We start from the raw sequence: 25,945 nt of genomic DNA on the forward strand, positions 1-25,945 counted from the left end.
TATTTTGGCAGAATCCATGAATCCAACCATCATTGTCTCCTGGGTTTCCTGAAGTCGATTGTGCGCATGCGCGGATCACGCATCCTGTTTTATTTTATTATTTTTTCCAGGCGAAAATGGCTGCCTCTCTCATCTTAACCTCTACCTCTAGGATTAGATGAGGATGAAATAGACAGCAGAAATATCAGCTCCGCTTGTAGACAAAAGAATGGACGTCCGGGCGTAGTTTGTGCAGCGCTTTTCCAATCATGATGGGGCTGCCACAGAAAGAAAATGTATCCGATTCCAAATTAACCCTTTCTTGTCAACCATCCACCAACAAATGAGGTACGATGATTTCACTTTACGTAATTCAAATAGCTGAGTATTTCAGGAAAAAACCAGTAACATGTTTTTCCGTGCATGCCGTAAGTTCTATTTTGAAAGCTGAAAGCTGCAGTTCAGCTCGCTTTGTCTTGACATCACATGTGTAACGCTGAAAGGCCTGCCTGCTCCAGCAAAAGTGAGCATCTCGAAATGCTTCTTTGGTATTGTGTTTGTCAGGGTGCTTGTGCGGCCCTCCTTTCTAATCACTGCACTTCTCTGAACTCCTACAGAAAATGATGCATCAAGTGACCAGCAGCAGCAGTGACTATTGTATGAGTGGGCTGGCAGAGGACTGTCATCCAGCCAGCCACTTTGATTTATGCAGCACTCAATCCAACAAATTCTACCCCTCTGCCACAGCCCATGGTCTGCAGCTGTCCCTTGCAGGCCTAGCCCCTTTACCACAGGGCATGCACAAGGCCATGGCATGTCAAATGCAAGACAACCAGGCGGACTTCGAGATCCAGACGGTGAGGATCGGGGACGGCGAGGATGCAGGACCAGATGGCTCTAAGAAGAAGAAGGGCATGGTGAAATCAGGGCGGAGAGGGAGGCCATCAGGAACCACAAAGTCAGCTGGTTACCGCACAAGTACTGGACGGCCACTTGGGACAACTAGAGCAGCCGGGTTTAAAACCAGCCCTGGGAGACCCCTTGGTACAACCAAAGCAGCAGGATACAAGGTCAGCCCCGGCAGGCCCCCCGGCAGCATCAAAAGTCTAGCTCGGCTCAAGAAGCTTGAGTTTGACTGTGACAGCGCCAAGAAACTTGACTTTAGCAACTGCAGTGTCCCCAAGAAACTGGACTTCACTAGTTGTGATGTTCCGTCTTTTCCATACAACATGATGGAGAAAAGACCCCTCTGTGAGCCCAGTGGTAAAGTAGATGAAGCCAGTGAATAGCTGGGAAACATTTGGGTGCATGGGCAGGGAAAGGAAAAGTTTCTCTGAAACACCTGGAAAAGAACTTTGAGTCTCTAAAGATGGCTCTGATTGAATTTCCAATGTACATTGTTTGACATTGTCCTCACCCTATAATAACTGAAATGCATGCATATAAATGAATTACACCGATCACTATCTGCAACAAATGTATTTAGCTGTTTCAAACCTCAGAGAGTTTCCCCTCTTACATTTCTTCCTTTTAGTTTTGACATGTTCTCACACTACACTTTGATATTTATGTGGTCGGTTTCTTGTGACATTTTCTACATCATTGAAAGTTACATTTTAGTACAAGCAGCAAACCAATTCAGCTTTTTTTTCTGGAACATAATGACTTTGTGGATATGTAATTGTCCTATCTGTGTTGTCCAGTCCACTATGTGTTTTACTTTGTGATGTTATCCCACGTCTTGCCCAAAATAGGAAGACTGTGATACATGTTAAATTGAGCTGGTAAAAATCAATGCATTATATAAAGAAATTGTTCTTTTGCACTTTGTGAGTACAGTTTTTATTATGTTTTCTAACGATAGCTGTGTTTTCTTCCCAAACTCACTTGATAAACATTTCCAAGTGTACATGTATGTTGCTATGATGTTCATCTGAAAAAAAAAAAAATGACTTGAAAAACAGAAAAAAGTTTTGTGAAATATTTAACAAATGCTTATGTGCTGTATGTGAAACCAAAATAAAAGTCTTTTCCACTTAACTATTTTCGTGCCAAATCGAAACCATGTTATTCTTTGTTCCGACACTAGAGGGCTCGTAAGATAATGAAAAAATATGTAAAACTGACTTTATTTACCCCTTGTAAAATAAAATAACGCAGCGTTGGCCTTTTTTAGGACTATCCCCACACAGTGAGTCGAAGGATTGGTTAAAAATCCTTCACTTAGGGTCATGTTTTAACGTAAACGCTGCACATCTGGTCCATAAAGGGGTGTGAATACGTTTTGTGAAATCTATCTGGTGTTTCTTCCGGATCATTCACCATAAAGGTTAGAGATATTAAGAGAGCTGTGCGAACAACCCTGACGTTATGTGGGCCATAAAAAAGACCCGCACAGAGATTTAAGTTCCTGTCAGGTCGTCGTTGTGTGAAGCTGAATGCTCTTTGTTTCATCTTTAGGACTGGCCCACTCCAGCGAGCCCTATTGTGCTCTCCAAGTTTGCGCGTTTATATTATTTTTTGCGCATAGAAAATCCTAATACATGTCATTGTCATGGTCAGTCGACAACTGAAGTTTGAATCGCAAATACTCCGCGTTTATAGCACGTTAAGGCTCGAGCCACCTTCTTCATCTCCTTTTCCTGAGCTCCTAGCGGCCTGTTTCCTCGCGTCAGAGGACTCTGTAGTAGAGAGGCAACATGGCGCGCGTAGTCTGGTATGGTCGGAGAGGCCGTGAGGCTGTGCGCGCACTGCTATCATTTTGTTGTCTCGATCTGTGAAACACGGGCCTGCACCAGTCATACTCAGATACAATGGGAGAGGCGCAGAAATAGGGCAAATCTCATACAGGTCAATCATTCGTGTGTGAGTACTATATCATCTAGTTTTTTTTTTGTTTGTTTTTTTATTTTAAACCAAGCGACTACCAGAAACTTCACCTGGATGTACGTGCATGCGCGCGTGTCAATGCTTGTGTGCGTGAGTGGTTGTAAGTGTGCGCGCGTGCGGGCGGGCGGGCGAGCGTGCGTGCGAGTGTGAGCAGGGTGAGTGTCACGGCCCTCTGCAGACGGGGGGTTGGGTAGCAGTGCCGATTGGTTGCTGCTCACCAACACAGTCAGCCTGGGCTTGTTTTAACATAACCGGGGGCACTTCGACAGCAGGCAAAAAAAAAAAGCATGTAGTAAATAAGCTGCTGGATGATAGGGGACCGGTGGTGACACACTGATATTCGCCGCTGTATGATGTTGCAGCGCACCGGACATAGAATTGTTGTTTTGTATCTAAGGTGACAGCTTTTTTTTTTTCCAGGGGGCCGCCGCTGATGAAGGCGATGAAGTGCAGAGAATGAGAGCTGTGCCTGGGCCTACTACTACTGCTGCTGCAGCCCGGATTGTGCAGATCCGCTCTCTCAAACCGAGAAAAGCCCTCGCTTTGTGCCACATTATCAAACATCCGCTGCTGGCTTCACGGTGACCGTCCTCCAAATGGTGAGTTTTTTTTTTCTTTTTTCGCCTTTCTCCACGTGTTGTGAACTTAAAGGCGACCAGCCCTGTTTTTTTTTGTTTTGTTTGTTGTTGTGTGTGTTTATAGTAGCTTCCTCTGTATGGCTGTAGCTTGTTTGTGCGAGCCTCTCGGTGTGTGTGTGTGTCTGTGATGGCTCAGTGTCACCACCTCTAACACAGATTCAGCGCTCCTCCATTGACTGTGCGAGTCAGCGATAGTCATGACCCACAAACACCGGACAAAGCGCTGCGATTTTCCGATTGTTTGTGAATGAAATGTGTTAAGAGGAGAGGGGCAGTGGTTGTGTTCTCGGTTTTTGCTCGACCGGCCTCTAGTATGGAGGCCATGCAATGTCGGCTTATTTGTGTGTGAGTGTGTATGTGTGAGTGTGTGTGTGTGTGTGTGTGTGTGTGTGTGTGCGCTCAGTCCATGGCTGGTATGCTCCTTTTTAGGTTTCTGTCAGACTCTGTGTTATAATGCAGCTCTATTTCCGTAATGTTTATGTGTGTCTGGTCTGTCTGCATGCTTTGTTGATGATTAATACAGTAAACATGCCTTTTTATAAAATCCACAAATAAGTGAAAGACTTGCCTAACCAACCACTTTTTTTTTTTTTTTTGTGCCAGGATACAGCCGTGACAACATGAATCAGTCACACAGACCGCCTGTCAGGGTCGGCTCGGTTTTTGGTTCAGGCCAGCCAGAGCTGAGGCCCCACAATGGTCTTGTGAGCACTTCGTATGGAAACCAATGTGGCATCGTGAGGCGAGGGTCGGACCAACAGTCAGCCGTGCAGCTGCCGTCCTCCAGCATCAAACCTCCAGCTGTACTGGGGTACAACCAGACTAACCGGTCACACTGCTACAATCCCCTGAGGAGGCTGCACGACCTGAACACTGTGGTCAGCAGGCCTGACCTGGAGAAGGACCTCCATCCCAACAACCACTTCCACTGTGCAATCCCCATCAGTGATGATGAGTTCGAGGCACCCTCAGTCCAGTTGCCTCTCTCTCCAGGTGATGATGACGTGGAGTCCTTGGAGACGCTGCAGGATGTGAGAAGAAATGGCTTCTCCCCTAACAGTCCGGACAGCTTGGAGCGCTGTTCTCCCATCCCCAATGGCTGCCTGCATTTTGAGTCCATGCTGTTTGACAGCAGTGACATTAAGGAGGAGGATGAGGAGGGGGGGCACTGTAGTAGTGACGAGCTGGTGCCATTTCACCACCCCAAAAAGTTGAGTAAGGACTGGACTGTTTCTGACAGCAGGACCGCATGCAGCTCAGGGGGGGATAAAATAACGTACAAACCTACTGTGTTTAATCTGATGTCCAAAACTATATCCGAACTCAACCCTACACTAAGCCCCAGCGCACTGCCAGACATCACTATGAGAGATGGTTGGAGTTTGGGTGAGGAATCACTGAGTGAGGATGAACTTACCTCTCCTGTTGACCCTGGACTTATTTCACCAGCCAGGACCAACTCCAACGTGAGTCTTAAACCTCAAAGATAATTACTTTGAAAGTTTATACAACCAAGGCCAGGGTTTGTTTGTTTTCCAGGGAGAAAATAAGCCACTATGCTGTGTATTAAAGTGATATTAAACTTGAATTTAGTTATAACAGTCCCAGCTAGGAGCAGCTTGTTGTTGAACTCTTTCAAAGATGTTCTAATTTAATTGTATTGATCTTTCAGTCATGAGTTTTACTGAGAGAGGGGAGTGACAGTTTTCAATATGACCACAAGAAAAACACCACAAAGTATTGGGATTACCTTGCAAATTAAATAATGCACTTGAAGATTTTGTCTTTTGATCTGCTATTACGGATAGTTTCATTTCAATGATGACAAGATTTAACTTTGCTGCAAACAAAATGAAATGAAGTTCCAGGGTTTTCTGTATGAAATGTTAAAATATGTTTTAATGTTCTGTTTAGTCAAACAGCCCAAAGAAAAAGCCTCTTCCTGCAGTGAAATACTTGGAAGGGGACTTGGTGTGGGCTAAATTTAACAGACGGCCCTGGTGGCCCTGCCATGTCACATGTGATCAGGACAAGGGGACCCACACTAAGATGAAAGGTGAGTTTTCATTCATAAAGAGTGACTAAAGGATTTGATGAGTTTGGATTTTGTTTTCAGTTTGTTTTTGGAAACTCACCGGGCTAGCTGAGAGTTAAAAACTGATTTGTACAGTAAGTGCAGGGTAACTAATAAGTCCACTTCTAATTGGTTTTCAGTTCCCAGTCCCCGTCCTTGTAGGATGTATTTTCTGGAGATGCTTGGTGAGGTTGCAGAGAAGGCCTGGGTCCCAGGCACTGCAATTCATCTTTTTGAAGGAGGCCATCAGTTTGAAGAGCTTCCAGTTCTCAGACGAAGAGGGAAGCAGAAGGAGAAAAACTACAAATATTTGGTAATTTTGTAAAATCTCTTGTCAGGTATCAGATATAACATTGTTGTGAATGTTTAATAACATGTTTTTTTTCTACTCTCGGCAGATACCGAAAAGTTTACTGACGGCTTGGAAAGTCAGTGTAGCGGAAGCTGAGTATCTGCTCCAACATCGACAAAGGAATACTGAAAGCATTCTTTCATTATCTGTCAATGGAGAGGAGCGTGTGCCCAGCCCGGTGTGTGCTGAAAAGCCACAGGAGTCTCCCTCTGTCTCTATGGATCGGAATCAAACTCATTCACCCTTTAAAGGCCCCAATGGAAATGAGCCTTATCTCATCAAGAACTCTGCCGCAACTCAACCCAACAAGAGCAAATACTGTAAGAAGAAAAAGAAATGTTTGTCAGACATATTTGGACACATAGTCGGTGGTTCAAAGGAGGGATCTATTATTACAAACATTGTGGATCAGGTTCATACTACAAATCATGCACTGAAAGATGAGCCAAAGGACTCACCTTATGCAGACATGGATTCTGTCCCAATGCTGCACCGTCCTAAACGCACAGCGACGTCTCCAACACCGGATGTAGACAGATTCATCTGGAAAGAACAGGGTTCAACTAAAACAAAGTTTACTGAAAGAGCAAATCGTTCCGCCGATACCTGTGACTCTTCTAGTGTTTTAAATAAAAAGACATCAAAAGAAACAAACTCTGAGAAGAGTTTTGGCAGCTGTAATGAATTGTCGAGCAGTTCAAATGGAAAGCACTCTCTGGAACTTCCTGCCAGCAGTGGTCTGATGACTCGGGCTCTGAGAGCAAAGGAAGAGACGGATATTAAAGATGCACTGGCAACTAGCCAAAACTTAACAGATGCCCCCGCTGATGATTGTCCTGATAAAGCACCTACTCGTACACCAATCGAAGCTGAAATCTCTCCTCACTGGGAATCACCCAGCAAAGCGCCATGCCCTCCAAGACGACGTGCAAGGAAGCCTGATAAGAAACACATTCACAACGGCTCATTGATGAACCCCAAGAGTTTCGGCACTAGTTTACCCACAGTGCAACCTGTTCAAATTAAGCTAGAAAAGCTCGATCGGCCATCTTCATCTTCCCCATCCTCATCTCTGTCTCCGATGGAGGCTTTCCAGGATCCGAAAGAGCTGACATTTAAATCTCTTGTGAAAGAAGACAGCAGTGACTCTGAGTCGAATGCATTTCAACCTGATTCTAATTATAAGTTCAGTACCTTTCTCATGCTCCTGAAGGACATGCACGATACCAGAGAAATGGAAGGTAAGCCCCTCACTCTGCCACCATCACCAGTCCTGATCAAAGAGGAACCTCTGGTCATGCCTACATCTACAGGTGGAGACTCACTGAAGGCTTCCGGTGATGTTTTTACTCAAGGGATTAAAACGGAGAGCCAAAACAGAGCTTCAAAAGCCAAGAGTAGGACTAAAGCTATCATGTCAGCAGACACCTATCACTTTGAAGACTTCCCTGTTCACTTAAAGGCTAGAGGCTCAGACAAGCAGCATAGAAAACAAAAACTTCCTGCCAAACTTAAACTCGGCATACCAGGCCTGTCTATGGACCTGGCGGACTTGGCTTACGGCAGAGGGTTTGTGAGTGGCCACGCTGACTTGGCTGATCCTGGGTCGGCTGTTCCCTCGGCCGGCTTCCCCAAGAAGAACTCAGGAGCCGCCGTGGCGCCAAAGAAACGCTGGCAGCAGGTGGATGAGACTGCAGAGGGTCGGGGTGAAATTACTTGCAGGGCATCGACTGACACGAACGGGTCTTACCCTGTGAGAGCATCGCCGGAGTTCGATCCAGGGGTCGAGAAAAGGGACGAGAATGACTCGCACAACTCAGACACGAGCAGCTCCGCCGGTAAGACACATAACTGCTGAGTTACGTTTGTTCACTGGGAAACTACAATGGGGAAGAATTGCTCAATCTGTGTATTTGTGTGGTGAAGCCTTTTTTTCTTCTCATCTGGCTGTAATATCTTATAAATATATGTCATGTGTTTTTTTTTCCCCTACCGAACACTCAGAGAATAAACGCCTCCGAAAACCAACAAAAAGGCTCCTCGAGTCAACGGAGGAGTATGAACAAATATTTGCCCAAAAAAAAAAATCAAAGAAACACACCTCAGAATCTTCCAAATGGGTAAGCTTTTCCTTTTTCTCTCGCTTGACTTCAACGTGTAATTGATATTTTCAAGTTTACATCTGTATTAGTACACATGTGTACCACAATAAGCACGCCGTTCTGAATATGTTTGTGTTCTTGAATCTCATGTTCTATGTGTGTACTACTCAATGGTGCTTCGCCTGCCTGTGTGTTCACAGCAGACATCAATGATGGCCGCCCTCCACGATGTCAGCACCACAGCAGGAACGACTACCTCATCCTCGTCTTCTGTGGAGCCCGCCGAGGCGCTGTCAGAGCTGGAGCAGAGTCCATCTCATGATACACTCTCTCCTGTTGCACGCTCAGTATCTCCAACCTCGACACGACCCTCGCTTGACACAGAGGCAGCAGTAGAAAGTGATCTACCTCCTGAAATGGGTGTGTCTTTGGACTGGATGTTACATCAAGACCAATACGTACTATCACGGTGTGCAGGATGAATAATATATTTACTCTCTCTTCAGACAAGGCGTCAATCACCCAAGAAAGAAAGCGGCCAAGGAAGCTGTCGCATAAGGTGCTGGAGTGTACAATAGAAGAAGTGTCTGTAGCTCTGACGAAGAAGAAGGTATGTTTGGAGTCTGCTACTGAACTAATGAACTATTCCAGTCAGTGTTTTGGAACAGCAGAAATGTTATGACTGTCTGTATTACAGGAGCCAAAGCGATGCAGTGGAGTTACTGCAGAGATAAAGGTGCAAGCCAAGAAAACTCAGGTACCACATGAGCACAATCGAAATCTAAGTCTGATCAATGTATAGTCAGCGGTCCTGATGCTGTGAAATATTACATTGGCTAGGTTGGATTTTCAAAGAAAGAGAAGCCTGCATCCGGCATGTCCTCTTCCCCTGCCAATGCTGCTTCCGCCCAGAACTCAGACGTCAAAGATCGCCTCAGGGCCCTCACTCCAAACATACCTCCCAGCCCCCAAGGATCAAAGACCCCCAAGCGGGAGGCAGAGATGGAGGCTTGTAGCATCGATGAGAAACAAAATGAACACACTGGAACACTAACACCCAACCCTGAGGTGTGCATGTTGCAGATCAGCTCACGTCAAGTGGAAATAATCTGTAGCCTTGTGTTCATGAAAAAAAAAAATCTTTCTTTCATAGGTGCTGCCTATTGGTTTGAATGATACCTTCTCTTCCCATGTGGATGTGAAAGTGAAAATAGGGGCTTCCACCTTAAAGGAGAATGTCTGTCAGGTGAGATAATTCGCATTTTTTCCTGCATGTGAGCCATCCTTAAATGATCACGGGTACATTATCAGGATGTATCTCATGGAGTGTTTGTGTGTGTGTGTGTCTGTGCAGGTGTGTGAGAGGACAGGAGACCTGGTGCTGTGCGAGGGTCACTGTTACGGAGCCTTTCACCTGCAGTGCATTGGCCTGTCAGCGGCTCCAAAGGGAAAGTTCTTCTGTGGTGAATGCAAAGCTGGTAGGTGTCATGATGCTGGGCTGTGATCATTCTTGTCTGTGATCATAAATCTGTCCTCACTTTGAACGCTTTCTGCTGACGTTCAGGCGTCCACTTGTGTTTCGTGTGCAAGAAGTCTGGTAATGGGGTGAAGCGCTGCATCATACCGCTGTGCGGGAAGTTTTACCATGCCGACTGCATACTTGCATACTCGCCGACACAACCACACAACAAAGGCGTCCGCTGCCCCCTGCACGTGTGTCTGTCCTGCCACATCACCAACCCGCTCAACATCTGCAGCTCCAAAGGTAAGCTCCACTGTGTTTGAGTATAAACCACATGATGGCATAGACATGTTGAAAAAGTGTGAAGCCATGATTTTGCAGTATCGTACATTATTCATTAAGCGACCAAGTAAATCATTGTGATATTTATTATGGTGTTGACGATTATTCTTTTTCTCCTATGAATGAACTGAACAAAGGTTAAACGGTAGCCCTCATTACATTTTGGTACCTTTTTTGCAACAACCTTTGCACAACAAGGGTCTAATAACGCATTTCTGAGCTCCATTAGCATCATTCTTTAATGCTGTCTGTACTGCAATATGGATTCATGTATTTAAAACAAAGTCTTATCCTACTATCACTAAGATAGGACAAGTTTCAGGTTACATAATTTACATATTAAGCAATACTACAGGTCTGTTGAGCAGTGCCTTTCACTGACCTGTTTTTACACACCCACGTTTTAGCTTTGAGCACATCTAAAGTGATTATTAATGGGCTTCATTATGTTTTATGTGCAGTAGACTCATTGAGTAAATGGACAGTGTCACCTAAAGAAGTGACTGTACATGATGTCTGGTATATTTGTTCACATGAAGAAATAGTTCCAGCAGCCTGTCATGTTTATTCATGTAACACCTGATGATTTAAAAAAGTAGTGTGTGTTGTGTTAGATCTTACCCTGAGAATCACCTGCTGCACAGGATTTAAACCCAATCTACTTGTAACAATGGAGGAGTAGGTTACAAATTGGCACTCTTAAAATTCTCAATTCTCAAAAATTACATTTTCTTTCAATTCAAATTGTAGTATAGGCTGCATTAAGCATTCAGTTTACTGAAAACACTGTGTTATTGGTTCTTGTCACAAAACTTAAATCCATTTTTTTTTTTTAGATGTGAATAGGTTAAATACAGGTTGGGCTCACTCTCTTCGTCTGTGTTTTGATCATAGGTCGTTTGGCGCGATGCGTTCGCTGCCCTGTGGCCTACCATGCCAATGATAACTGTATGGCAGCAGGCAGCTTGGTGCTTTCCAACAACAGCTTCCTCTGTCCAAACCACTTCACACCCCGCAAAGGCTGCAAGAATCACGAACATATCAACGTGAGCTGGTGCTTCGTCTGCTCTGAAGGTGAGTCTTCTTCGCTTAAATGGTTGTTTTAACCTCCAGCCGTTTTACTACTGTGAAAAATGAGTTACATTCTTGAAGGAGTGAAACGATTTCTTATATTTATGCTCTGTTTTAATTGCTGTAAAAACTCATCATAAAAGTGGATGTTTTGAAAAATGTATGATGGCTTTTTTTTCTTCAGGGCGGCATAATGTGTTGTAAATTAAACTTTATGCCCCATACTTTTCCAATCAAATGCTGCCTCGTTTTTTCTTCCCTCCCTTTTTTACACTACATCTGCACCAGGGTCTGCCTCAGGCGCTTTAATGCAGGAATATGTCCAACATGTGGTAACATTGGTATTGATTTACTGGTTACATCTTACAAGATTCAAGATCCAAGATGAACTTCATCTGTGAGAAATGTGTCTTGGGCTCTTTACCCATGCTGCAGCCATAAAAAGACAACAGTCACCGTTGTGCACCGTTTCTGCCTTTTGTGTAATGTTATTAAACATGTTTTATTTTGTACAAAAAATGACAAATTTAAAATGCACAGTTTGAGCTCTGGAATCTTATAACGGATCATTTAGTCGTTTTAGACATTATTCAAATCTTGATATGATTAATGGACTAACATTGGATAAGAATGAATCCATGTCATAAATGTGTTGTTGTGGTTCTTTAGGGGGGAGTCTGCTGTGCTGTGAAGCCTGTCCTGCTGCTTTCCATCAGGAGTGTTTGAACATCGAGATGCCTCAGGGCAGCTGGTTCTGCAATGACTGCAAGGCTGGGAAGAGGCCTCGTATAAAGGATATCCTGTGGGTCAAATGGGGACGTTACAGGTAAGGCCACAGCATCGCCTTCCAGTTACACACGGCAGCATCAGAACTCCCTGTGTTTGTATTTCTGACGTCTGATGTGACTCTTTTAGGTGGTGGCCTGCAGAGGTCTGTATGGCTAAAGATGTGCCAAATAACATCTTGAGGATGAAACATGAGGTGGGAGAGTTCCCGGTGCAATTCTTTGGCTCCAAAGATTTCGTGTGGACGTACCAGGCCAGGGTCTTCCCCTACATGGAGGGTGACACTCACAACATAGAGAAGATGGGAAAGGGTGCAGACGCAGTGTACAAAAAGGGTGTGTATGCTTCTGTGTAGGATTGTATGTGAATGTGAATTGTTTGTTTTAGTGATTTTTTTTAATTTTCTATTTTAATATTCCTTTTTTTCCCCTTTTGTCGTGATGCTTTTGATGTTGTGTGAAGCACTTTGAATTGCCTTGTTGTTGAAATGTGCTATATAAATAAACTTGCCTTGCCTTGATTTAGATTCATATCTTATTTTCAGATTAAGGTCACTGTGGTTAAAGCTATTATTTGAATTGTTTGAATGATGACATTTTTTTTCTTCACAGCCCTGACTGAAGCAGCTGAGCGGTTCAAAGCGCTTCAGGCAGAAAAAGAGATGAAGCAGCTTCAGGAGGACAGAAAGAACGACAAGAAACCTCCTCCATACAGGCACATCAAGGTACTGTGTGCCCGCACATACGCACAATCTGTGCTCAGATCTGCTAGCCTCACTAAAGCGCAGTCCACTGAGATGTATGGTGAAAAAAAAAAGAAATGTGTGTGCCCTCGTCTCTGTCTCTCAGGTTAACCGGCCGATAGGGAAGGTGCAGATCATAACTGCTGACCTATCAGAGATCCCACGCTGCAACTGTAAGGCGTCTGACGAGAACCCGTGCGGCATCGACTCTGAGTGCATCAATCGCATGCTGATGTACGAGTGCCACCCCCAGGTGTGTGCGGCGGGGGAGCGCTGTCAGAACCAGGCCTTCACTAAGCGACAGTACACAAATGTGGAGATTTACAGGACGCTGTCATGCGGCTGGGGCTTACGGGGCATGGCGGACATAAAGAAGGTATTTAGAAAGAAACAAGGTGGCGACATTATGTGACAACTACAGTATGACGCTCGTATTAATGTGTTATTCATCTCTCTTCTTGCTATTTAGGGAGCCTTCGTGAGTGAATATGTTGGAGAGGTGATCGATGAAGAAGAGTGTCGAGCCCGCATCAGACACGCCCAGGAGAACGACATCTGTAACTTCTACATGCTCACGTTGGACAAGGTGTGTATGATACAGCTGGGCAACACACTGGATTCACGGTGAAGGTGGCATGCTTGGCGCAAACTGGTTTGTGTTTTGTTATTGAAGGACCGGATCATTGACGCCGGGCCCAAAGGGAACCAGGCTCGCTTCATGAACCACAGCTGCCAGCCAAACTGTGAGACTCAGAAGTGGACTGTGAACGGGGACACCAGGGTGGGGTTGTTTGCTCTGCGAGACATCCCAAAAGGTTTGACTTATCACCTACTCCTTATTTTGGTATTTAATCAATCTTAGCGCAGGATAAATGTCATTTTATGTACATGTATGTAAAACGATCTAATCTCAATCACTTCAGATGAGGAGCTGAAGTTCAACTATAACCTGGAGTGTCTTGGAAACGGAAAGACTGCCTGTAAATGTGGAGCACCGAACTGCAGCGGTTTCCTGGGGGTCCGGCCTAAAGTAAGCGCTGACACTTCAATAATTGAAACACTGAAGAACTACACTTCCCACACTTTTTAGATAAACTTCTGATGATCCTTGTGTCTTCCCCTTCTCTAGAACCAGCCATCATCAGAGAAACCGAAAGAAGGGAGGAGGATGAAGAAGAAGACTAAGCAAGTAGTGACAAAGGAGAGGGAGGACGAGTGCTTCAGCTGCGGGGACGGAGGTCAGATAGTGTCCTGTAAGAAGCTGGGGTGTCCCAAGGTCTATCACGCTGACTGTCTCAACCTGGCCAAGAGACCTGCAGGCAAGTAGAGGTGGTGGGCTGTCAGTGTAAATATAAAGATGACGCAGGATTTTACTGCTGAAGGATGATTTTTATTTTTATTTTTTTGTCCTGAATTCTTGAAGAGCTGCATAGAAGTTGTTATCAAGTTTACAGACTTTTTGGGATATTCATGGTGGAGGCGTCAGTGGGGTGTAAATGTAGGGCTCACTGTTTGTATCGGGAAAGAACAGACATCACTGTTCATTTTTAAACAACAAAAAATAACACCCTTGTGGTATAAAGGCCGAGGCTGATGGTGGTTCTCAATTTAAACTCTCTTTGAACCAAAAGTTAGTGTTGCCAGAAACCAATTTTAGATTACACAAGCTCTTTTCAGATTGCGTTACGCAACAGTGTCTTAATGAAGCGTCGCTGTGATGAAGTCTTTGTACTTTTATATTGATTCTGAAACAGCGTGATATTGGTATCCCAAACTGTTATTTCACACTGCATTGCGGAATGACAACGTGTAAACAAACAGCAGGGGCTCCACATACACATACACACACTCAGAAATGCACACACACACACACACAGTGCTGTTCTGCCCAGCCTTACCCGCTGCTTCACAGTGATCCTGCCTCACCTCTGTTACTGCCTCTTTGACATTGAAGTCGAGATATAACGGGCCGTAGATATCGTGTCTTCAACTGGCAATATGAAAAGGGCTCAACTTTAGTCTGGGCTTTTTTAGTTGCATAAATGTAGTTGTCTTAGTTTGTAAACGAATAATGATCATTGAACTCATGTACCAAAGTAAAACTGAATATGTTTGTAACTTTTTTATCTTGGTAAATCTGAATTTAAACATAATTGGATTTCCATCTGGGCTGAAATTAAATTCAATACATGAACATTTTTTGCGACTTTTTGGGCTCAAAATCATCCTTCTTGGGGCAGATAGCAATTTTAGGGTCTATATGTGTAGCCAACTTGTGTTTGGATAAGGGATGAAGTTATCCAGGCCAAGGCTTCATTTTACATTCACTGTTTGAAGCCTGACAAGAAACTTGATTGGCAAGAATGGTGTTTAATGACAGACAACCGCTGGCTTGATGCCATCTGCAGAGAGCAGGAGATCATCTGGGGCTAAATATTGATATATTTATCTCTCAAAACCTGCATTTTATAGAATTAGAGGTTTGTAATCGCTGCTTATTATGTCAATATCTTAAGGAGATCTTAAGAAGACAGATGATTCATTAAGATAACTGATTTTTTTAGCTTTTATCAAATTCTATGTTTCTGGAAAACCTCACTATTGTCACCATCAACCTTTAAAAAGCCAGCATACTTCTTGATAATTTACCAATGGTTTTGATCTATACAGGGCGATGGGAGTGTCCATGGCACCAGTGTGATATCTGTGGAAAAGAGGCGGCGTCGTTTTGTGAGATGTGTCCCAGCTCGTACTGTAAAGAGCATCGTGAAGGAATGCTCTTCATCTCCAAACTGGACGGCAAACTGTCCTGCAGCGAGCACGACCCCTGTGGGCCCGACCCCCTGGAGCCGGGGGAGATCCGGGAATATGCACCCAACATGACCTCCACTCATCCCGGGTCGGAGGATGCGCCTGTCTCTCTCTCGCTGGTCCCAGACTCGAGAAGAGACCGATCAGCCCCCGTCACCTCTCCTGCTGGTCATGCTGCAGCCGCTGGGCCGGGTCCTACTACTACTCCTCCTCCTCCTCCTCCTCCTCCTCCTCGTCTCTACATCAACACAAAGACTGCGACCTCCAGCTTCATCCCCTCCAACAGGTCCTTTCTCGCAGACGGGACCGAGGGTAAAGGGTTCTCCATTTCCGCCTCATCCGAGAACGAGAGAGAGGACGGCGAGGTGGAGGAAGGCGAGGTGTGCGGGTTAGAAGTGGAAGATGCTGACGACGAAGAGGATGACGATGATGATGACGACGACGAAGAAGAAGAAGAAGCAGAGGAGGACGAGGATGAGATGGAGGAGATGGAGATTGTGGAAGATGAGGACGGGGATGAGCAGCTGTATGGAGGGGAGCTGGAGGAACAGGACGGGGAGGACGAGGAGGGCGGGGATGTGTACGACTCTTGGGGTGATTATGCGGATGAAGGGGAGGTGGATGGGGAGGACTCGGAGGAGTGGGGGAGAGTGGAGGACGATGAAAAGTGACTCGGTCCACGCCTGCATAACTACTCAGAAAAGCTCTCAAAAGACACTCAACCAGTAAAAGACGATTAAAGAGTTTGACCTTCTGGTACCTACTTGAACGCATCACTGCCTTCACTCTGGTACTGCGTTGCCTTCTCGTCCCCACACTGCTGGACTCTCAGCGGGGAGGTGTACTGGTGCTAAGGCTCGAGGACTGACTCAGTCTGTCTCTTTATACTTCTGTTTATATGTTTATTCATGTCTGGTGCTGTTCTGTTCCTTTGTTTGTTCTCTCGACATTGTTTACATTTTTGGTCTTTTTTAATGTTTGGAATATAAGAAAAGGTGAGAAGTTCCTCCTGACCAAACTGTCATCATAACGCCATCTTACATTATGGTTACTGTCTTGACATTTCTAATAACACGAGTGATCAAAGTAGTGTTTCTCACTGGTCTTTGTTACATTAAAGCACAACATTATCTGCTTGGTGCTTCTGAGGAATGCAAAAATAAAAACCCACTGGAGTCATCTCGACTTACTCACTAAAAACAGCTGGTTCTTTGTATTCATTCATCATTTTTTTTTTTCCTCCTCACGGGAAGCACAAAGGCGCGGAAAAAATAAAGAACAATATAATTCTCCACGATCTCTTAAGGCGTCACTGATATACCTCGAGCACTGCTGTCTTACCAACTTGGTTAAAAAATAAAAACACACTGTACACATTTTATCTGGTAGTCTGGCACCTTACAGTAACATCTGATATAGTATATTGGCAACATATCGCAAGACTATACTGAATATGTTTCTGACACAATTTGTACGTTACATGTTTGATAAACATACAAGCAGTAAAAAAATTAAAAGAAGAATGTTTTGTGCTTGTTTTGTACTCATAAAGTTTTGTCTACAAATTGTGTCAGAAGGTTTGGATTTCTTTCCCATGAAGTATGAACATGATAACTTTGAGTGAGGGTGGCGTAGTATTTCTTGCTGCTTACAGACAAGTGGACATAAACCCAATCATACATATTGAAACAGATTTAACAGACAGGGGAGGATGTTCATGAAGCAATTGATGCTTTGTCCAACACTTTAATTATTACAAAGTGTTTGACAGACTGAAAGCTTTTCAGCGGGCTATAGCTCTGCTTTCCACTAAAAGTTATCCTTAAAGGGAATATTTGCCCATAAAGTCATCTTTATGAATGTTGTGTCTTTTTTAAATTCTGAGCTGTTGTAAAAACGATTCATGCACGTTTAAAAAAAAAAAGTGTTGATGACATGCAACATTAATAATTTACACAACCAGGGTCCTTGGGTTAAAGAAAAGTCGTAAATCCTACTGTGTCCGCAAGACGTCGCTCTACCACAAGTCACGTTTCGCCACAGAAGAAGAAAGGATATGACGTAACTGTGGTTGATGTAAAATGGCGACCATCGTGTAGTAGTCGAAAACAACGTAGGAATACGAACCAACTTTTAAAAGGAAAAGCAGCAGGGGGGGGTTTTCTACAAAAGAAATAACAACCGCCGGGTAATTTGTGGAATCTTAACAAGGTAACCAATTTATTCATGAAGATATTGTCTAAATAAAATGACTTGTTCCACGTCAGTCAGGTGTTAAAACACAGTGAAGTCTGCTGCTCACTTCACACACATGTTTTAAAAAAAACAAAATGTCTAATCTGTGCTGTGCAGGCTGGATTGGTAGTTTTAAATATTGTGATTCTCGTGGCAGGTTCAGGCATGGCCGAGGAGACCACTGTGAGCTCGGAGGGCATTGTGGGTCTGGATGAGCCCAAGAAGATGACCCGGGAGGACTGGAGGAAGAAGAAGGAGCTGGAGGAGCAGAGGAAGCTGGGAAACGCTCCAGCTGAGGTCGACGAGGAGGGAAAGTGAGTTTATGTCTGCAGCAACAAGTCCCTGAGTATAAGCTCCCAACTTGTTCACTGTGAATGATTAACGCAGACAGTCTTATTGACTCATTGGAAGGGGGCAGTCATGATATCTTATTGTGTCACTCTTATAGTACAGACTATAGTCAGTCATCTGTTGTGTATTGGCAAAGCACAGTTGATCCTTGCTTGTAGTCAGTTCTGCTTTCAAAGTAAAAACAATGGTAAATGGACTTGAGCTTATACAGCGCTGTTCTAGTCTTCTGACTACTCAAAGTGCTTTTACACCACATGTCACACCCACCCATTCACACCCTGATGGTAGTGATCTCTATGTAGTATCATCCATCAGCAGTAACTAATCCCATTCATACACCGCCACCGAAGCAGCGGGAGCAATTCGGGGTTAAGTGTCTTGCCCAAGGACACATTGGACTTGTTGCCCAGCTGGAGATCGAACTCTCGACCTTCCGGTTGAGAGGCGGCGACTCTACAAAACTGAACCACAGCCTAATGAAGTGCTTTCTTTTATTTTTCAATGAAGTGTCATTGGCTTTCTCACCTCGTCTAAACTTAATTTGTGACTGTTTCCTTTGGAGACATCGGAGACTCAATGCTCAAGCTCAATGAAAACCGTAACACAATTTAAAAACAAGCATTTCACAAATTCGTAATAACTTTAAATACAGAAACGAACGTGAACAATGTTGTTCTTGCAGTTGAGGTGGTACATGCGAGAATCATTCTCATTCTTATTCTTCTTATTTACAATAAAACATCTCGTGTAACATCATTGTGTTGTCCTCTTTCTTTTCCAGGGACATTAACCCTCATATCCCACAGTATATCTCATCAGTGCCGTGGTACATCGACCCTTCCAAAAGGCCTACATTAAAGCATCAGAGACCACAGAGTGAAATTCAGCAACAGTATTCATCCATTGGAGAGTGGTACAAGAGAGGAGTGCAAGAGGTAAGGGGGAATCAATAAGTCAATTTCACCTGGCTGATAAAAGGAAAATCAAAGTCAATCGCTTTTTGTTTTTCCATCTAAACAGAATAATGTCACAACTAAATTTCGCAAGGGAGCTTGTGAAAACTGCGGTGCGATGACGCACAAAAAGAAAGACTGCTTGGAGGTAAAATTGATGAACGAACTTTCACTGGCAACTTTACAAGAGCTTTATTTCCCTTTCTTATCAAGCAATATAAAGAATCAGATATATATTCCATGACCTTCTCCTTTCATATCATCAGCGTCCGAGAAAAGTTGGAGCGAAGTTCACAGGCACAAGCATAGCTCCAGATGAACATTCTCAGCTACAGCTTGACCTGGACTATGACGGGAAGCGGGACCGCTGGAACGGGTATGATCCTGAGGAGCACCAGCGCATCGTGGAAGAGTACGCCAAAGTAGATCTGGTAAGCAGTCTGTATGTTAATACGAGTCACTGTCACTGTGGAGCATTTACTTTTTGGGAGCTTAAGGGAAGCAAAAAAAAACATATATCCGCAGTCTCCAAAAGAAAATCTCTCGTGACAATAAATAGAAGCCTAATTCAAACATGCTTACTCCCTGTTTACTTCCTAAATGTGACTTTGTTTCTCCCTCTCAGGCTAAAAGGACTCTGAAGGCACAGAAGCTTCAGGACGAGTTGGCCTCTGGAAAACTGGACCCGACTGTGAGTATGCTATCACACTTGAATTGTGTTGGTGTCTAATTCAAGAAATAAAAAGTCCCTTATCTAGAGGGCTAACATTTCCTCCTCTGAATCCTATCTCTGCAGGAGCGGGAACACAACAGTGAAGACGAGGACGAAGACAAATATGCAGACGACATCGACATGCCTGGTCAGAACTTCGACTCCAAGAGACGAATCACAGTCAGGAATCTGCGTATCAGAGAAGACACCGCTAAAGTAAGCGACACGTCCACAAACATAGACCTGTTTTCCTGCTGAACTACTCCTTTTTATTGTTTGTTTTCTTTCCCCTAAATGTGATAATACTTGTGATGAGCCCTTTTGCTGTCTCTGTTTTCCACTGTCAGAGCGGATTATTCAAGTTTAATAAAGACGTGACTTACTCTGTCTCTCGCAGTACTTGAGGAATTTAGATCCAAACTCGGCATACTACGATCCAAAGACTCGAGCTATGAGAGAGAACCCGTATTCCAACACTGGCATGAACCCTGATGAGTACGTTTCTCTTACTGGATTCATCATCGTTTGCTTTATCGTCTTCCATTGAAATAACTTTTTATCTGTTTTGTGAAACAGGGTCGGATATGCTGGAGACAACTTTGCCCGCTATTCTGGGGCCACAATCAACATGGCTCAAACACAGTGTAAGTTATCAAAGAGAACTCCTCAGCTGATGTATAGATTAGAGTGTTTTAGAATGAAAGCTTTTCATTCCTGTGTGTCTAAGGATTAGCAGTGTCATGCTCCATGGAAATAAAACTAAAAACATTAATAAATTATCAGTGAGACACTATCATTTACACGGAGTGAAAACCTCAATATTGTGATTTAAAGATAAGCATTTATTTTCAGATTCCCATCAAAATGTGTCACTGAATATAAAGAGGTCGTCATTTTTTTTATCTTATAAGAAAGTGTAGATTTTTATGTAAATGGCTAAATTATTTTAGGAATAAAATGTCTAATCACATTTCAGCATGAAGACAGCTCTCTGGTATTTGTCAGTGGTTGGAGTTGTTATCTATTTAGTCACACAGCCAGCAGAACTGATTTAGAAGTTCTTGTAAGAGGAAAGAAGGAAATGTGCAGCAAATAAGATACAAACAGTAAATCTATCCCGCTTACAGAATCAGGATGTATAAGATGCACTTTTAACACCTATGTTTTCACCTAAAAAGTTTGCCGCGTCCCATTTACCGGTGCAACCAATATACCAGTATAAAATGCGCACACATTGTCACGACCGTAAGTGCAGCAGAAGCCACCATCATCCACTGCACACGACCCGAACGCGTTGAAAATGTGCTGCGATACAAAGCAATGCAGACCAGACCGGTAACTTTTGATTGAAAGACTGCTCAGTTAAAGTCTCAAAAGAGACAACAAAGGCAGGAAACTGTTTTAAAACAAGTAATTGACTTTTTTTTAGTAAATAATTCTTAATGCTTTATGTGACAGTGTTTGCCTGGGAGGCCTATGAGAGAGGCTCTGAGGTGCATCTGCAGGCTGATCCCACCAAGCTGGAGCTGCTCCACAAATCCTTCAAAGTGAAGAAAGAGGACTTCAAAGAGAAACAGAGGGACGGCATCCTAGAGAGGGTATGCGGCTGGCAACTCTATTTTTTTAGCATCTGGTTGCAAATATCCTGTCAAAGTGTGCAAAATGAAGGACACAATCTGTCAGACTTTATGACTGCAGTTTGAGTATAATACATTTCTCCTGATGGTGCTTGTGGTTTTTGTGTGTGACATCCAGTACGGAGGTGAAGAGCACTTGGATGCACCACCTCGGGAGCTGCTCCTGGCCCAGACGGAGGACTATGTGGAGTACTCTCGTCATGGTGCCGTGCTGAAGGGACTCGAGAAGGCCGTGGCGCGCTCCAAGTATGAGGAGGATGTACTCATCAACAACCATACAGTAAGGACAAGCAGAACACCTTGGCCTTGGTGCACAACTTTATTTAAAAAAAAAAACAACACAATTTCTTTGTCTGTGTATTAAATGAAATGTTCTGTCCACAGTGTATTTGGGGCTCCTACTGGAAGGATGGCTTCTGGGGATTCAAGTGTTGTCACTCCATGGTCAAGCAGAGTTACTGCACAGGAGAGATTGGAGTTGGAATTGTAAGTAAATATTCTTGAAGTTTGAAAAGCTCGATTTGATACAGAAAGTGCTTTCGGTTTTCTAACTTCAACCCTGTTTGTCTTTGTTACCTAAAGAACAACCAAGACTGTGTTCCCTTTGAAGAGGGGCTAATCGAGCAAGAGGAGGAAGAAGAGCCAAAGTCGCTGCTGGAGGTAAGGCAAACCTAGAGTGGATCATCTGTTGTGTTCTCGATTTTTAGTGAAAACTTGAGATCAAACGTGGGTCGGTGTTTTTAATCCTCAGATGCATCGAGATAAGATGAAGGAGAAGAAGAAGAAAAAGAAGAGCAAAAAGAATAAGAAGCACAACTCTGACAGCAGCGACTCAGAGGATGAGGAGAAGAAGAAGGAAAAGCTAAAGAAGGTAAAGTGAACTTTGTGTCTGATCATCTTCATCTCCTGGTTGATGTCCCTGTGGCTGACCTCCATTATGTTTCCTCCTCCCAGGCACTAGAAGCTGAGGACAAGTGGGTGAAGCACGTAGACGCCATAATGCAGCTGGATGAGAGGAAGAGGCCGTACAGCAGCCTGCAGGAAGTGAAGGCGCCCACTGAGGAGGAGATGGAGGCGTTCAGAATGAAGCGCTGCCGGGCAGATGATCCCATGGCCTCATTCCTGGGACAGTGACCTCCTGTATATGTCTGCTGACTTCCCTGAACTCTCCCAAAGGACTCCACCAGAGCAGCTGCTCGGTGAAAAGCAGTCATATTAAACTCAACTGTCAACATGAGAATGAACAGCAGGAGCTTTCTGTTTTGTTACAGATGTGACACAAACTTTGTACAGTGTTTTAGTGATCTCATTTTGCAACATATTTTGTTAGCGATGCTTGAAGATGGATGATAATGGTTAGTTGCTTTTACTGTTATGAATGCATCATTTTTTAATAAACTTAAATCTCAATATTTTGTACTGTGTTGAAGGTTATTATTTGCACGTATTGGGCACATAGATTAACATAAGTATAAATGTGCTATTGTGTTATTTTTCTGCTCTTTTGTTTGCCAAATGTTGAATCTGGATGTAGGTGGGTATAAACAAAGGAAGGGAAGTAATGTACAGTATAGCCCTGAAAAAATGTTTTTAGTCCCCAAGTTTTCTCTCGCCAGTATTTGTAAGGAAGAGATCCTCTTAGCCTCAGTAGATCCTTTTCTGCATGCAGAAACAGCAGATGCATTTATCCTGTGGTGAAGTTACTGTCACCATGTTTGCAGATCACACTTTGTTTTTATCAAACAACAAAGTGTTTCTTTTAGGTAATCTACACGACAGCTTGCATAGGCCCAAAGTAACTTCCTTTTGTCTGCGATAATCCTTTTTTATTTGAGACAGTAGTCTCACATAAACCTGCTGCACAACCACTGCTTATGTAAAATGTGCACATGGTTGTAGTTAAAGGTGAACACAGAAGATTTCTAAACACAGGGCACTGCCTCTCCCAACAGCTTGAATGTTTTTATTTGTCTCAGCTCTGCAGCACAGAGATAAACACATCCTGTAAATTTCATAGACAGCACACATTATACATTCCTGCAGACTACCTGTTTTTGTAACTTAACTTAAGAGAAAGCCATAATTTGAAGTGGACAGAGACATAACTTAACCATGATTGTATAACAAAGCTAGATGGCTATCCTCTACATGTTTTCCCATGTCTGTTTAACATCCTATTTTCCCATAGTAGAAGTTGATGCGTCACCACTAGTGCACTGACTTGAATTTAATGACTTCATGGTGAAAGTATTTTTTGGCAGTGTGCTTACAGGGCGGATATCATGGACTATGATTCTCTGGGCTGCACATTTGTCTGCAGCACTTCTCCCGAAGAATGCTTTCTCAACGCAGTATTGGAAAATCGTGTCGAGAAGTTTGTGCACGTTCATGCAAAAGAAGGACTTGGACAGAGCAGGAAGATGCCCATATGTCAGCTGGTGAGTTATTTCTCCACGTTTTCACTATTTCTCCTGCATTGCCTTTGAAAAAGAAAACATGTTGTGGGCGCTGCGCTCTGCTTTGTGCATAACAGATGCTTCACATCTCTCAGTAAGCATGAGTCACAGTGTGGAACTGACCACACCATCCCAAAAACTGTTTACATGCTTTTTCATCTGACTAACTGGAGATAGTTTGCATGTACTCTGCCACCTCTCTCTCATTTTCAGCTTCCCTAACATAGGAGATTTTCTACGCGTAACATTAAATCAATTATATATTTTTGATTTACAACTGCCGCTCAAAAGAATCACTTTCTCTCATTTTGTTTGTCGGCTCCACAGTGACCATCATGCTCCAGATATGTGTGACCTTCTGTTTGCTGTCATCTGTCTTCTCCCAGTCAACGTCTACCTTACCCAAGAAGGGTCGAAACTTCACCATCCACTCCTCTCAACTGGTCTGCAGTTTGCCAGGCCCAGCAGGGCCACCAGGGAACCCAGGAGCCCATGGATCACCAGGGGCCATGGGTCCTATGGGGCCCCCTGGGAAGGACGGCCTAGATGGGAAGGATGGAGAGAGGGGTGAAAAGGGAAATGGAGGTAGATATTCTCTGAGTGTAATCCTAAAGTCAGAGCATTTTGTGGCAATTTAGGCAAACCCTAATTCCTAATTTACAACTCACCGGGAAACTTTGCTGGGAAAATACAAAAAACTAATCTGTTGGCCTGCATGCTGTACATCTCTCTTCAGGAAAAGTAATTCCTGCTGATGGTCTGGTTTGCTTTTTATATCAATGAGGTATCAATTTAAAATGGAAACAGTTTCATAACCATCTCCTCACAGCGGACTTAAACTAAGATTTAGTTAGACCTGTCAGCGTGGCACATTATTCCTGTTTTTAATTTAATAAGAAGTGCTAATAGAAATGATTTTGAACTAAAGTTTAAAAGCTCTGCTACAAAGAAACAGTAGCTTTGATTGACACTAGCTGTAACTTTTTTATAAATACATTGAATCCTGTGACTGTAATTGGTATTCACTTTAGTTTTTATTCAGAGTAACTTCTCCTAAATCCTGAATCTATCATTATATATATCAACGTTACAATAATAACAGCACATTGTCTCGTGATCATTTCCATGTATTTGTTTGCATATACAGCCAATGTCTTTACAACAAAGAGTTTTTGCATGTTTAACATTCTTTTGCCCCTGTCCATAATTATTATGTTATCATACTGCCTCTTCTCAGGTGATCCAGGGAGGACGGGGAACCAAGGTAAACCAGGTGTGAAAGGGCGTGAGGGTGTCATTGGCAAGGCGGGGCCTCGGGGACTGAGGGGGCTCAGGGGGTCACCAGGGATCACTGGAAAAAAAGGACAAAAAGGAGAGTTAGGGGACGTGGGCGAGCAAGGAGAACCTGGAGGCTGTAACTGTGCCGGTGCAGCCCGAGCAGCCTTCTCTGTGGCCATGACAAAGAGCTACCCAAAAGAGCGACTGCCCATCCGCTTCAGCAGGATCCTGCTGAACGAGGGGAATCATTACAACGTCAGCAGTGGGAAATTTGTTTGTGCCATCCCGGGGGTGTATTATTTCACTTATGACATCACTCTGGCTAATAAACACCTGGCCATAGGGCTGGTCCATAATGGACAGTACAAGATCAAGACTTTTGATGCAAATACAGGGAACCATGATGTGGCATCTGGTTCTACTGTCCTCCACCTGGAGCAGTCAGACCAGGTGTGGCTGCAGATCTTCTACTCTGAGCAGAATGGACTTTTCTTTGACCCTTTCTGGACGGACAGCACCTTCACTGGTTTTCTTATCTACCCCGACCAGGAATATCTCAATGAGTCTGACAGAAAAGCTAATGCTCAGGGTGACAGTTAAAATCCTCCTCCAGATAGGTGTTTGTTTTAGACCAGTAATTGGCTAAACATTAAATCTAAATGAGAAACCGATTTTTTGTTTTAAGTCTGCCCCACTTGGGTAGACCAGTGTATTTCAGATGTTTCTAAATGTTGACACCAGAGGGCGCAAAAGGAGAGAAAAAAAACAGCCACAGTTTGGAAACCTTTGAAATTATTTGACATGAGAAGTTGGCTGAAGAATCCTTCAGAGTGCTTTGTTGCGGACAGTTTTAATATGCTGTATTGTTTTTAACTATACTATGCAAAGACAATAGGCTACAGTTGATAATGACATTAAACCTGCCCACTCAGTCTACAGTTTGTGTTCTTGAGTAGGATACCTAAACCATGTGAGGTTCAATGTGTGTGACTAAATTCAGTCGAAATGTTGAGTTTCATCTTTTGCAGATTTAAAGGCAGACATTCATGTTAAGTAGGCCTATCAATAATCTTTA

At 43.6% G+C, this 25,945-nt stretch overlaps 4 protein-coding genes across 8 annotated transcripts; all 4 read left to right on the top strand.

Annotated features, from left to right (window-relative positions):
- Window positions 1–79: 79 nt before the first annotated feature.
- Window positions 80–2,019, top strand: si:ch1073-44g3.1 (uncharacterized protein LOC797133 homolog). Of its 2 annotated transcripts, none has more exons than XM_020646496.3 (2): window positions 80–327; window positions 597–2,019. In XM_020646496.3, the coding sequence occupies exon 2, from the start codon at window positions 600–602 to the stop codon at window positions 1,266–1,268; it is 669 nt and encodes a 222-aa protein (XP_020502152.1). In that variant the 5' UTR covers window positions 80–327; window positions 597–599; the 3' UTR covers window positions 1,269–2,019. The 2 variants fall into 2 exon arrangements, with proteins under 2 accessions (XP_020502152.1, XP_065815011.1); XM_065958939.1 differs by lacking the exon at window positions 80–327 and adding an exon at window positions 352–502.
- Window positions 2,020–2,687: 668 nt separating this feature from the next.
- nsd1a (nuclear receptor binding SET domain protein 1a) lies at window positions 2,688–16,542 on the top strand. Of its 3 annotated transcripts, XM_065958935.1 has the most exons (24): window positions 2,688–2,844; window positions 3,289–3,467; window positions 4,110–4,972; window positions 5,421–5,562; window positions 5,721–5,893; window positions 5,979–7,770; window positions 7,937–8,052; window positions 8,235–8,454; window positions 8,541–8,644; window positions 8,732–8,791; window positions 8,875–9,102; window positions 9,188–9,280; window positions 9,389–9,512; window positions 9,599–9,799; window positions 10,733–10,912; window positions 11,579–11,735; window positions 11,825–12,030; window positions 12,307–12,419; window positions 12,544–12,813; window positions 12,907–13,023; window positions 13,111–13,252; window positions 13,361–13,467; window positions 13,567–13,756; window positions 15,108–16,542. In XM_065958935.1, exons 3-24 carry the CDS (start codon window positions 4,127–4,129, stop codon window positions 15,917–15,919), a joined length of 6,393 nt encoding a protein of 2,130 aa, XP_065815007.1. In that variant the 5' UTR covers window positions 2,688–2,844; window positions 3,289–3,467; window positions 4,110–4,126; the 3' UTR covers window positions 15,920–16,542. The 3 variants fall into 3 exon arrangements, with proteins under 3 accessions (XP_065815007.1, XP_020502134.2, XP_065815008.1); XM_020646478.3 differs by lacking the exon at window positions 2,688–2,844 and having other exon boundaries at window positions 3,095–3,467; XM_065958936.1 differs by lacking the exon at window positions 2,688–2,844 and having other exon boundaries at window positions 3,095–3,467; window positions 8,238–8,454.
- A 759-nt stretch (window positions 16,543–17,301) lies between these two features.
- On the top strand, window positions 17,302–22,551 carry slu7 (SLU7 homolog, splicing factor). Its single transcript, XM_020646488.3, has 15 exons — window positions 17,302–17,459; window positions 17,641–17,797; window positions 18,616–18,769; window positions 18,855–18,935; window positions 19,054–19,218; window positions 19,413–19,478; window positions 19,584–19,715; window positions 19,897–19,994; window positions 20,076–20,143; window positions 20,958–21,097; window positions 21,255–21,416; window positions 21,521–21,622; window positions 21,719–21,796; window positions 21,888–22,007; window positions 22,091–22,551. Exons 2-15 carry the CDS (start codon window positions 17,649–17,651, stop codon window positions 22,268–22,270), a joined length of 1,695 nt encoding a protein of 564 aa, XP_020502144.1. The 5' UTR covers window positions 17,302–17,459; window positions 17,641–17,648; the 3' UTR covers window positions 22,271–22,551.
- An 852-nt stretch (window positions 22,552–23,403) lies between these two features.
- Window positions 23,404–25,804, top strand: c1qtnf2 (C1q and TNF related 2). Of its 2 annotated transcripts, none has more exons than XM_065958937.1 (3): window positions 23,404–23,574; window positions 23,979–24,177; window positions 24,830–25,804. In XM_065958937.1, the coding sequence occupies exons 1-3, from the start codon at window positions 23,419–23,421 to the stop codon at window positions 25,468–25,470; spliced, it is 996 nt and encodes a 331-aa protein (XP_065815009.1). In that variant the 5' UTR covers window positions 23,404–23,418; the 3' UTR covers window positions 25,471–25,804. The 2 variants fall into 2 exon arrangements, with proteins under 2 accessions (XP_065815009.1, XP_020502160.3); XM_020646504.3 differs by having other exon boundaries at window positions 23,440–23,574; window positions 23,920–24,177.
- Window positions 25,805–25,945: the final 141 nt, after the last annotated feature.

Source organism: Labrus bergylta, chromosome 9 (genome assembly GCF_963930695.1).
Source record: "Labrus bergylta chromosome 9, fLabBer1.1, whole genome shotgun sequence".
Classification (NCBI taxonomy): Eukaryota; Metazoa; Chordata; class Actinopteri; order Labriformes; family Labridae; genus Labrus; species Labrus bergylta.